The following is a 12,526-nucleotide window of genomic DNA, read 5'->3' on the forward strand; positions in this document are numbered from 1 at the left end:
TCTGCACTTGGTCAAATGCACTGCTGAGAAATGAGGCAATTTTGTCTTAAGACAATTGGACTTCCAGAACATAAAAGCAAAGAAAGGGTTCATTGTGTAGCTTTGGAAATGCAGTTGTTTCATGAAAAAAGATGAGCTCTAATAATAGTAAAAGTGGCAGAGACCCAGACTGAAAAAACTCTCAGATCCTACTGTAAACAAGACCTTCATTTTGAATTCAGGCATCTTCCATTTTTAATACAACTCTGCTGCTGTAGCAATCTTCTGTTCCTCCATAAAACACTCCATAGTCAAGAGCCAAGAAGTTTCCCAGACACTGCTCCATGGCTGTGCTGCATTAGGGCTTGAAATCACAGGTAGTACAACAGTGTTGAATGTGGCTGGTTATAAAGCAAATCGTGGCCAACACAGACAGGTCACATGAATAATCTGCAATGGACAACTTATTTTCTAGAACTAAGAACTAATAGGACACCCTATGTATATTAAAAAAAATAAAAAATAAAGAGCATATCTGTGCAGAAAGGTTCCCAGAACCAAAGGCCATTCCCAAGCTGTGTATTCTTCACCAGTTAAAACATACAGCCACAGCACTGTGCACACTGCTACAAGGACTTTCTTTCATGAAGCATGGAGTCCATTTCATTACTGTGTGGCTGTCACCTGCCATTCCAAAGCAGACTACAAGAAGCTGTTACAAGATTTGTGTAAGAAAGGCCACAGTGCTGCTGATTCCTCATTGAGGAAAAAGGCTTGATGTGTCAACAAAAGGTTTATGAGTTCAGATTCATACTTTCTCCTGTGGCTTTTACCACACACTATTAAAGCCTTAGACTGAAAATAGAGCTAATTTTGCCCACCTGCTTCAGTAACAGTAGGCAATAAGTAGAACAGTTCATATGCAGAGAGACTCTATACAGCTTCCTCCAGCCAACAGGAAAAGCTTATCAGAGTTTCTGAAACCAACCAATGACATTCCAGGCAAAAGATTCCCACCCTTGATTTCCAGACAGCTCTACCACGTTGTGTCTGGTAAATATTTTTCAGCCCCTGAATATAAATCCCTAGACATCCAGCTCCTGAGGAAAACCTCGTAGTCAGTCCTGTTTCTCATCTGTAGTCATTAGATGAATAACTATACCAAGTCTTATGGATTTTTATTTTTTTTTAAAGCAGCATGTTCAGTTTTGATAAGTACATAGTTTATAGAGAGGTCCTAAGTCAAAAAGACTTAGGCTTCTGAATATCACTCCTAATTAAAAAAAATCTAAACAAAAAACCCTGAAGAAACCCCTGGGCTTTTATTCTCCCTAAGAAGAAAGAAAGAATTAACAGCATCTATTTTTAGGCATCAAACTGTTGGTGCCTAGATGAGGGAGCTACTTACCCTCTACAGGAAATATGAGGGAGACAGGCTGCTGCAGAGCCCGGAGTAGTTGCTCTGAATTGTCTGAGGAAGAGCTTTTCCCTCTCCTCATGCCCTACTTCACAGTAAGTTGGTTAGACTACCAAAGGCCTTTCAACAGACAGGAAATCAAGGTGTCTGAACTAAGTAAACCAGGGAATGAATACTTACTAGTAGAGTTATCATTGTAATCCCATGCCTCAACAAGCAATGTGTAGGATCTCTGCAAAAAAAAAAAGAAAGAAGAATTAGTTTTAAAACCACACACAACCGTAAGAAAAACAAAACAAACCCAAAATGACCCAACAATTTTAATTTAAAAGAAAAATCCTGGTCTCTGCCCTAAAATGGAATACTTGAAAACATAAATAGGTAATAGATTATACTTGAGACAAACATGATCTTCTTGAAACACCATAAGCTACTAAGTCTGACTTAGAAGACCTTTTACCTTGGATAGCTCATCTTTGTCATCATTAATGCATCTTATGTACTTAACCAGGAAATACAGCCTTTGACACTATGCTGTAGCCACAATAAAGCATGTGTGGAAGAATTGCACATGGAAGACTGAAAACACCGGGCTAGCATAGCAGCATCAAAAAAACCCCCCAAGAAACCACAAACCCAAAACACCCAAAACCAAACCCTCACCCTCAAAAACTGCTTCAAAAGAATTTTAGTTACAGAAAAGTAGTCTTGATGTCCCTTCCCCCAGCCACCCTGAAAGCAAGAAGTGTTGCTAAGATTACTGTGCTCTGCCTTGACAGCGCAATCTCTAGGGACTTTGCTTTTCAGCACCCCCTTTGAAAGCTTTGTCTGCATGAGGGCCATCGAAGCTCCCACAAGTATCAGGTAACTGAGGGAAGAACTGATGGATACGGGAAGGGGGTGGGGTGAGAGAGAAGCATTGTAAAACAAAAGCTAGAATCAGACTATTTGGGAGAGCAGGGAAAGGGAAGATGCACCCTCCACCCCGTGTCACATTTACAGACGCACTCATCTGCCAATGAGCTCTCTAGCACTCCAGTAATAACAATCATAAGCATAAACTAACTGAAGTGACTCCATGGGTTGGAAAGATGCCAGCTATTACATCTAAGCCACCTTTATCTTCAATCCTAACTTGAGAACAAGAGCCATTAAAACATCTTCTCCTCCCCCAGCTCTACTCCGAGATGTTATTATTCAGGCTGTATCTTTCAAAATTGCCATTCAGCCAGCCACATCCAAACTTACAGAATAATTCAAAACCAAAACAAAACATCCCCCCACCTCCCCCCCCAAAGAAAGAACTAAGGAAAAATAAGAAAATAAGACTTGAAAAGTAAAAAGTGTAATATCTATAAGTGAGGTAATAAACGTAACATCTTTCTGGTGAACAGAACAAGAATAGAACAGATGAAAACTCTCCACGAAGGGCTTTGATGCTTTGCCATGAAAGCTGTGTATCGTAAGGTTTATTTCTTCTTAATTGTATCTGCGCTCAGTCACAGTCTGCTCATTTGTAGTTTGTAGCACTTAACACCTTTTCTGTAACAGAAACCAAAATACAGTTCTGAGAGTAAGCTGCTACAAGATGCAAATATAAGGCAGACAGCAAATTCCTTAAGAGGAGAGAAGAAAAAAAAAAAAGAAGAAGGAAAATAAAGAAAACATAGTTGAAACAGACTGCTTTCTCACGACTGGACACAGCATGCAGCCTCTGAATGAAAACCTAGTTTGTGATGGACACCGGCTTGGAATATAGCCTAAATATGTTTCATATTCAAAGCAGACTAGGATTCCATTTCGTTCACTGATAACTGTGGGAAAATGCTTCAAAAAGTAAGCAAAGCTGGGCAAGCCAAGACATGCGCCCAAACTTCTATGCAGAGGCTCCATTGGCCCAAACCATTTTTGGTTAATATTTCATAAGAATTCCATGCTATTTGTTACTATTCTAGACCAAGTCTGTCAACTTGAAAAAAAAAAACCCCTCTAAAAATAAAATAAAAGACAAACACAATCATTTAACATAGTTTAAAGCAGATTTAAGAAGTCTTTACAGAAGTCAGAGGTAAAAACAAACACCCAAACAAAACCAGAATAAAACTCCTGAGCCATATTCTAGATATAGATTGCACTATCTTGGGTGCTTCCTCACTGGTTTAATTACCAACATTAGAGAAGCACAAGCACAACATGTTACTGCAAGCTTTGAAAAAAAAAATATTATGATATAGAGAATGAATTATGGCAACTAGAGCTACTTCCAATAAAGTTAAGGATGTTTTCCTTTCTGCCTTGCATAATTGTTTTGGAAGATATTTTGTCTAAACTCATAGCAACAGTTCCCGGTTGGTTCTCAGGACTGTTTACCAACACACCTAGCCCTTAAGGAAAGGAAAGGCTGAATCCTAGCTTTGAGTGCTACTGTTGCTAGATAACTTGTGTGACCACTTGCCAACACCACACAGGAGTTTGTTTAAAGAGAGGAGACGCTGCTGCTTAACTGGATGGAAACAAAATGCAGAGGGAATAGACCTACCCTAGCAATTCCCTTGTTTCTATGTGCCCCCTTTCACCTCATCTGAATATTTTAAATGAAGAATCCCTGTCCTGAAAAGGGATGATACAAAGAATGGCAGTTTAATCTCTTGGCTCTGTCCCTCTCAGCACGGGGCAAAGAAAGGACAAGACTTTGTGTTCAAGATGGGACACTTGTAAAGAAAAGACCCACAGAAATCCACAGCCCCACAACAGTAGCAAGCCTCCCTCAACAATCCATCGCACACCTCTAGCCAATTCCTCCCCCTCAAAAAGCAGTTCTGTGCAAAGACTGCACTGTTGAGATTTTTTAAAAGTGCATATCATCCCCACTCTATAGATCAACAATTCAGATATCTCAGGAATGACTACTTACAGCGCAGAGGTTTAAGTTTTCCCATGCCCATAGATGACCTCTGCCCATCTTTGAATAAATATATATATCTCCAGACACAAGAATTCCACATCATGCACCTTACTCCATCAAAGCAATGTCCTAGGCAACAAGGCACCAGTCAACTTTCCAGAGTCACACCCAATTAGCCACTGTAAACCTGAGCTTGACCAGAAGGCAAGGATTCTGGCTTGAGAGGAAAGGCAGCTCGAAAGGAATGGCAAGCCAGCACAATGTACAGAACATCCACAGTCCAATCAGCCCAGAGGACTGAAAGGTGGCACGGCCAAATTTAAGCAAAACTCCTATAAGTTAAGCTACAAGAGGATGGAAATGCCTACATTCACAATCCAAAAAACAAAGAAAGCAACAAAGTGTGAGAGCCATTTTCCACAGTAAGACACCACGATTTAGTCTTGATCCATTGATAATACAACTTGGAAAACACTGTGAAGACCCTGAAATCCAGGGAAACTGTCCCTTTTGAAGTCTGAAAGGGCAACACAACCTCTTTTCTGGTTATTTGAATGAAATACTAGCAGCTCCAGATAAGCAGGTGTTTAAAGCTCTCAGCTTTATTACCTTCTTCCCTCCCTTCACCCAGACATCCACCCAAAAGAAGTATTTTTGTACTTTGGCTTCTAAAGGCATTCTGCAAGTCAGTGGGACAGAGCAAGATTAAAACATCAGGCTCATTAGCGAAAGGACTGCCTCCTTTTTGAAAGAGGTTGCAACTAGTCAAACTTCTTTCCCTTCTATCCTTGTGGTTAAACCATGCAAGCACTTTGCTGAGCATGTGAAACCATGACTAGACAAATGCAGTGGGAAGTTTGCATTCCGAATGCTGCGCCGGCTCCTCCTCTGCCAAACAAGGAGAGCAGGTTAAGCCCAGCAATGTTCTCCTCACGCTCCACCAGCCACGCACAGCTGTGAAGATGAGTCTGAAAACACTGCTCACACCCTGCCTATGTCCTAGGGAAAAAGGCTAGGAGACTGGCACGCTGTCACAGCAGGCCACAGCAAATTGCCAAGAGCTCCAGCAATCCTTCCTCCCCTCAGCTTGAAAGGGGTGAGATAGGGAAGAAGGAAACTGAGGAGTATTTCAAAGTGTCCAAGGGCCAGGGAGGAGGGCATCTCTGAGCAGAATTAAAGGTAGACCCAAGACCACTTCCTCTAAACATCATGAGGACCCTCACTTGGGTATCCCTGTTGCCACATGACAAGTCACGATGACTCTATACATCACTACACCATCCCATGGACAGCCAGTCAACTTTGACAACAGAATATTCCTTCAAAGGATTTGAAGGCAACTGGTTCCTCATCCAGAAGAGATATGGACCTATGTGAGAAACGAAGGGGAGAAAAAAAAAAAAAAAAAATCTAACTCCTTAACCCTTTGTTGAATGCAATGTCATCAGGAAGCTCTTCTTTGGAAAGCCTATGTAAGGGTAAGGCAACACCCTAAGAAGCTGTTACTCTCTCAACCCTGCGTATATAAATGGAGTCTAAGCTGAAACGATCTCCCGCCTCAGAGTCCGTGGCCAAGCGCTGGGCTGAGCCTCAAGCAGCAGCCCAGCCAAGAGCCTCATCAGAATATGCCCACATGAAAACGGAGCGTGCTGTGCCTTTAGTGTTCATTTTGAGTAGATTCCTCATTGCTGTTAGTGCAGATAAACGCTTCATGGCCACATAGAAGACACGAAAACAAATTCAACACTATTAACACAGCTTCCAGGAGAGACTTCCCCCCCCTCCCCCATTCTGCCTTGGCACAAGCCAAGCTGGTAACTGAAGTTAAGACCTTCTCTACGACACAACTGCCACCCTCCTGCCAAATGATGAAGGACGCAAAAGTACCGCTATCCCAACTATGCATACGCTTAAGCATCCAGTGAACCAGGCAGATCTCTGATCTGGCAAGCCTGCTGGAATAATGAGTATCCTGTGAATACATAATGTGCTGAAGTTGCCATTGTGTGAAGTAAGTCCATGGTTTGTCTGGGAGCCGAGCAATGCTGAGTCTACTGCTGCTTCCTGTTGCTTGTCCTGTATTAGCATTATTTTTGGATGGGCCCCATTATGTTCGGTAATCCTCACTGCAGTCAGTATGGCCACACTATTGTTCTTGGTTAATATTAGCAGTCAATGCCTCTGTCTGGGTGGCCGGGCTACAATGTATTCCAATCATAAAACTAGCATGCATTAACCAAACAATGTACTGGGAGAGAGGGGGAGACTTGGGGTCCTCCCTTAAAAAAAAAAAAAAAGAAAAAGAAAAAGAAAAGTATAGCATCTTTTTTTTTTGTCTTTCATTCTTTTTAAACTAATGATTTTAAGTGATCTCAGCTACCAGGGTGCATCGTACGACAGCAGCATTTTAATTAGCACCTTATCTCGTTACGGAGTTATTTTCTCACGGAGCCCCACTTGTCAAAGACTAGCAGGTAGGTCAAGATGTCAATGGTTGCTTTCAACCTTTCCCAACAAGCAGATTACCCGCTCTTATCAGTCCCCCTACCTGTTTAAAGCATCCCACTGCTAATTAAATGCACCAGTTACAAAAGGGTGGCAAGGTTAATAGAGAGAATACCTAGTAGCCAGCCAAGCAAAACAGTCAGGTTCACATAGAGCAAGCCCAAACAAGAAGCCTTTCTACTTATTTACATAAGTGCATAAGAACTGGGTTGAGCTGGTAAAGGACTCTGGATGTTTGACTATTTACAAACCGCTTTAACCACTTCTATCCATATTTTACAGTTTCTTCTGAATACTACAAGAATAAGGAGTCTAATTTGTGCTGCACAACAGTGACCACAGAACCATGAGTTCCACAGACTAACAAGAAATAAACGCAACAGCTTCTAGTTTTGACATCTTGCCCCATGTTAAGGCATATGAGTTACCAGCTAAAATTATTACAGCTGTGTCAGTTAACATGTAAAACCTCTATCCATCAGCAGAAATGAAAAGTCAAGTTTAGTTGGAACTTTCAAAACCAATTCTGATGTATTATCTACACAGAAATACTTTTAATAACTGTAGCTTAAGGTTTCTGCATGTACTGCAGGGCATCAGACTTAAGAACTGAAGTTGGAAGAAGTGCCAAGCATGAGAGCACAAGCCTCTTGTGCAGCACATCATCTCACTTAATTAGCCAAGGCTCAACTTTACCAGCTTCAGAACTAGTTTACTTCTACTCCAGCCTTCAGTCTGCTACTTTGCTTGAGTTAACTAGAATTTTAAGCATAAAGCATCAATTTTATGCAATTCATTTTCAGACTTCCAGCTGCATAAACAAGCTGACTGTGCTGGGTGTATGTAGTCTGAGAGAGTTTAGGAATAAGCTTCAATGCCAGGCCCAATCCAGCTGCCACTGCAGTTAAACTGGAGCAGGCCTTTATGATAACAAGAACAAAAATTCTGGGAGCAGGCAGGATGAGTATTTATTTTTAGACATATTATGGTAATATAATCAAATGGATTTACCAGGAAGATGACATTCTGAACTGATTGAAACATAAATAACTCTTAAGAACATGTAAAAAGTCCAAAAGCTCTGAATGGATGCATCACTTCTCTGCAGTCCTGGGAAAAACCAGCCTTGTGGATGCTAATTATGCTTCAGATGTCACTTAATACTCTCAGCTCCATTTTGGACAGTAATCCTAGGCAAAATATTGTGCTTTGAGTGCTGGAGATTTATTCTTAACTTATTAGTCAACAATAAATGACAGTGTGGATTTGATTAATATGCATTTTGTTATTATAAAAATTTCTTCTGATCTGCCCGTGCTCCAAGATGGCTTATCAGGAATTCTTTAAGAAAAGCTTGAATAATATCTAGCATTTGCTTCTACAAGTTTTCAAAAAGTTAACTGGAGGGAGGGGAAAAAAAAAAAAACAAAAATCAAAAAACAAGCTTTAGTTTTATGACTGTGACCTGTATTTTTTTTTATTAAAAAAAGAAAAAAAAGCAGTTGAGTGAAGTGATATTTTTCTCTCAGATTCAAAAGGCTGTTACTTTAATATCAGCTGCAAATTAGTGTTTTGGAAGCCCCTTTTGTCAAGACAGGGGGTGAAAAAGTTCATAAACCTTAAAAAAAACCACTAAAGCTCTTTCATTATCTTTTTCTAACCAGAAAAAACAATCCCTTCCCAGAAAAGATATTTTATGTCTTCAGGAACCAGTAGCAGCAAGATTTGTCATTAAAAATGGGAAAGGCTGACTATATTATTTTTTTTTTTTTTAGAGTAAGGTTAAAATAAGATGTCCAGAACTCTTTTTAATCATATTTTATGCTAAAGTCATTTAGGTGCTGGAGGGTTTTTTCCACCTCAGTAGTTTCCTGGTGTGTTGGTGCAATTGGCCCCTATATTAAATAATTGCAAGGATCATAATTTCAGGATAAACAAGCCATTTGAAATTGGAGCTATGCATACCAAAGGAACTGCCAAGTTTGACCTCCTTCTTACAGTCTCGCCAAACCCCAAAAAGATCTTTCTTTACATAAAAGCAAAGTTTAGTGCTAAGCTTTGCTTAGTTAATTCATGCACAGCTCCCTGAAGGGACAGCACACATGGCACTCTGGATTCTTTAAGGAAGGCAAGAGATTTGATTTATGTCAGAGAAGAGCATGTGTCTACCATGAAACAAAACGTGTTGAGACAGACTTTGACAAGTAGAACATGGAAATTCTTTTGTTCCATACTTTTCTATATGGCTTCATAAGCCAAGTTTGCCTGTCAAGAAAGTCACTGAAGCATCAAAACGAATGCAAGAAGCAAGCAAGCTTATGTGTTTGTTGTTTTTTGGTTTTGTTTTGGGGTTTTTTTTTGGGGGGGGGAGGGGTTATTTGTTTTTTGGTTTGGGGTTTTTTTTGTTTTTAAGTCATCATCACTATTGTTTCAATTTACTGACGGATTGCTTGCTACTGCAGGGGCAGCTTTCTGATGCACTCTAGTTCCTTTATGCTGCTCTGCTGCCCTGTTTCCTAGCAACTTACTCAAACCTCCCATCACTTCCATTAATTTATGACCCACCATCTCCATACCCATTACTCACAGGGGTACGTATCAAAACTGACAAGAGCAAACCGCATAAGTTATTAATAAGACTCTGACACTTCAAATCTACATTACAACTACAAACCAAACCTCACAAACCATTTAAAGCACACTGTTCTCTTCTCTTCCTCTCCTACACGATGAATCAAGACCTCTAGCGCAACATAAGGATTTTTCACAAATGACATAAGGGGGGGGCAGCTTGACATGGGAAAATATATATTTTTTTAATTTTTTAAAGTAGTCAAGGCAACAAGACTTCTTAATGTTACTGACTCAAACTGGAACATCCAAGGAAAGCCTCCCTCAGACAGTAGAAGACAAACAATACATATTCAACGATGAGCATGAATTTTTATTCAAGTGCATTATATGATTAACATTTTGGTTTAGCTCCTATTGCTTTTACTGTAATTTTTGGTTGGCTGTATTCAAAGACAACTCACATGATTAGGCACGTTGGTAAATCCAATGCCAGTCTCAAGCTTTTGCTAAAGTCAACAGTATTCACCCATCTAAATATTTTTTTTTTAAGTTCTGAAATTTCAGCATCAGATTTGAGTTGACTCATTAAGTTTACTACTTTATCTGTACAGCTTTCAAAATGCCTAGAATGATTTGTGTACACAATTTTAGCACAAATAAGAGCTTTGCCACATTAGATATTCTTTTGTTCAAATGCCATTTGAAAGTCACAATGGCTAGCATAAAAAGCTGTGTCCTGTGGAAGTTAAAGCTGGGAGGTAGGCTGGATAATTGCAAACAGACTATCATCACAATCTCAAAATGTGTATTTGTGCATGGAGATATGCAAGAGTTTATTCCAAAAATTCCAGTCTTGGGAACTAGAGTGTCTGAAGTTCTCTGAGTTTTATACATTTCAAAGGCTGCACTGGAGTTCTGCTGCTGCTGCTCTAGGATTCCAGTGCTCAATTACATTCAGCAAAAAAAAAATAGAAGCATTTCTTTTACTAAGATGCAAGCAAGCTTAAGAAACTTCTCCCAGGGTCCCCACCTCCCTAAACCCACCCTCTACACACAGATTTCCCTTCCCAACCCTATGAAAAGAAGGTATTTTAGAAAGAACATGTTCAGTTTTCACATCATTTTATACACATACACATATCTACAGATTCAAGGCACTCGAATTACTGGGAACAGGGTAGGGGGCTAGTTTAAAAAAAAAAAAAAAAAATCCTTGATGAACCTGACTTTTCTGAAAAAAAATCAAAATCTGCAACAAAAGCACTACAGCCACTGGCAGAGCTTCAAATACCTCAGATTTTTACAAAGCCCTTTATCCCTTTGATGGCATATTTGATAACAGTTTTATCTCATTTCATGTTAGAAAAAAAGAGAAAGAAGAGAGAGAAAGAAATAAAGGAAGGACTTGTACTTTCAACAGAGAATACTTTTGTTAACTCTGCTATTGTACTTTGTAATACTATCTCCTTAAAAATGCAGACTTGATTTCACCCTTGTGCCTCTCCAGCCCTCAATACTCCAGAAGTCACCACTGACAGAGGCAGGTAGGAGGCAGCACAGGACACTTCAAGAACACATGGCTGCCTGCAGTCCTTGGCCACAGGATTACCAAGTGGGTGTCTACACTAAAACTAGAGAAGGAATGCTTTTGGGGCGGGCTTTCCCCCCCCAAAAAAAAAAAAGTCCAGGCCCTCCCAGCAACCAGTCCTGATCTGACTAGGAAGAGACAAGCTCTAGAGGGAGTGGAAAGTCTATGCATGCTTCCACCTCACCAGCAGTGATAGTGACAAGAGGATAGGAAACAAGATTCACCCCTCCCCTGCGTGCACGTAAGAGCCCTCCTCCCTTCACAAAAATGACCTTAGGCATCTAGGTTAGGATGACTAGATTTTCAAAACTGCTGAGCATCAACATATCCCAAGGCAGCTGGTGGGAAATTGTCTGCTCAGCGCCTCCGGAGAGGAGGGGGGGTGGGAAAAACAGTTTTGTTTCCTAGGTGATCTCTAAATATAAGTTTTAGAAGCATAAATTGGGGAGTTTTCAGCTTTGATACCACAGCATCCTAGAGAGCCACCTCAAACACAACAGACTGTGGAGTGTGCATCACAGCCCTCCAGATCAGTCATTTGCTTGCCTGCACACAGCACTGCTGGACACAAAATAATGCACCTTCTGCCATCCAAGGCCATGGCAATCTTTATGTCCAGAAGCCCTATGGCCCTGCAGCCTGCATCTGTGGATCTGTCCTGGGTGATGGCCACTTTGGAAAGATGGTCCTCAGTTTCTCTGCAGTGAGTAGAGGGCTCCTCTGCAGAGCTGACCATATCAAAGCTTCAACCCTCCTGAGCACCCCAGAAGAAACAAGCAGCACTGAAGTCTAAGCAAGTGTTATTTGTATGATCAACAACGAAGCAGGAGTCAGCTAATGAAGGGGTCACCTGTTCTCCATCTCACCACTCTACAAGGCTGACCAGAATTTGCTATAGTGGACAATGCTGGGAAAGTGCCTGGCAGAGAGTCCCACCTCCTTGGAGCCATCAAGTTCTGCACACAACTAGAGGGAAGCCAGAATCTACAGACCGCAGAGGCAAGTAGCCAGGAAAAGGTGTGCTGTGGAGAAGAGTGAGTGAAATGAACCAAACGCTAAGGCCAGGTTTTTCCTCAGTCTTTAGCTTCTTGAGTCCACAAGTAGCTCAAAACATAGGAAGCTTCCCAGGGAAGCTGGCAATGAGTTCACCAAGAGCAGCAACAGCAGCTCCCATCAACACCAAGCAGTGCAGCAAGATTTCCCCTTGGGAGAAGCAGGAAGCCTTCCAAACACGCTCTGGGGAAGGAGGCCAGCTATGACACACACTTTTCACACGGGATCCCTCTACTGCCCCTAACCCACTGCTCTTTTGGCTTAAGCCCAAGACTTCACTGGTTAGGAAGAAAAAAAAATAAAAAATAAAAAAAATGAACTTCTGACCTTCTAAATCTCAAGAGACTTATTCATGCTGTAAAGTGCAGAGATACTGGGTTTGCTTCCCTGACCCATTTAGATCCCCCTCACTGCACATCTGACTTTCAAATTTAACAGGCTGTGCATTGTGAGCCCCAGGGAACAAAAACAAAAACACCACCACATTTTACTCATTTCTGTGCTG

At 41.0% G+C, this 12,526-nt stretch overlaps 1 protein-coding gene across 1 annotated transcript in view; it reads right to left on the reverse strand.

The window, feature by feature from the left end:
* Window positions 1-12,526, reverse strand: part of JAG1 (jagged canonical Notch ligand 1) — a gene marked incomplete at its 3' end in the record, with an annotated part of 30,232 nt that overhangs the window by 17,042 nt on the left and 664 nt on the right. Inside the window, exon 3 of the mRNA XM_010173249.1 lies at window positions 1,577-1,628. Within this exon, the coding sequence (XP_010171551.1) occupies window positions 1,577-1,628 (52 nt within the window). The remainder of the gene's footprint in view (window positions 1-1,576; window positions 1,629-12,526) is intronic.

This window comes from Antrostomus carolinensis, unplaced genomic scaffold (genome assembly GCF_000700745.2).
Source record: "Antrostomus carolinensis isolate BGI_N321 unplaced genomic scaffold, ASM70074v2 scaffold36588, whole genome shotgun sequence".
Taxonomy (NCBI): Eukaryota; Metazoa; Chordata; class Aves; order Caprimulgiformes; family Caprimulgidae; genus Antrostomus; species Antrostomus carolinensis.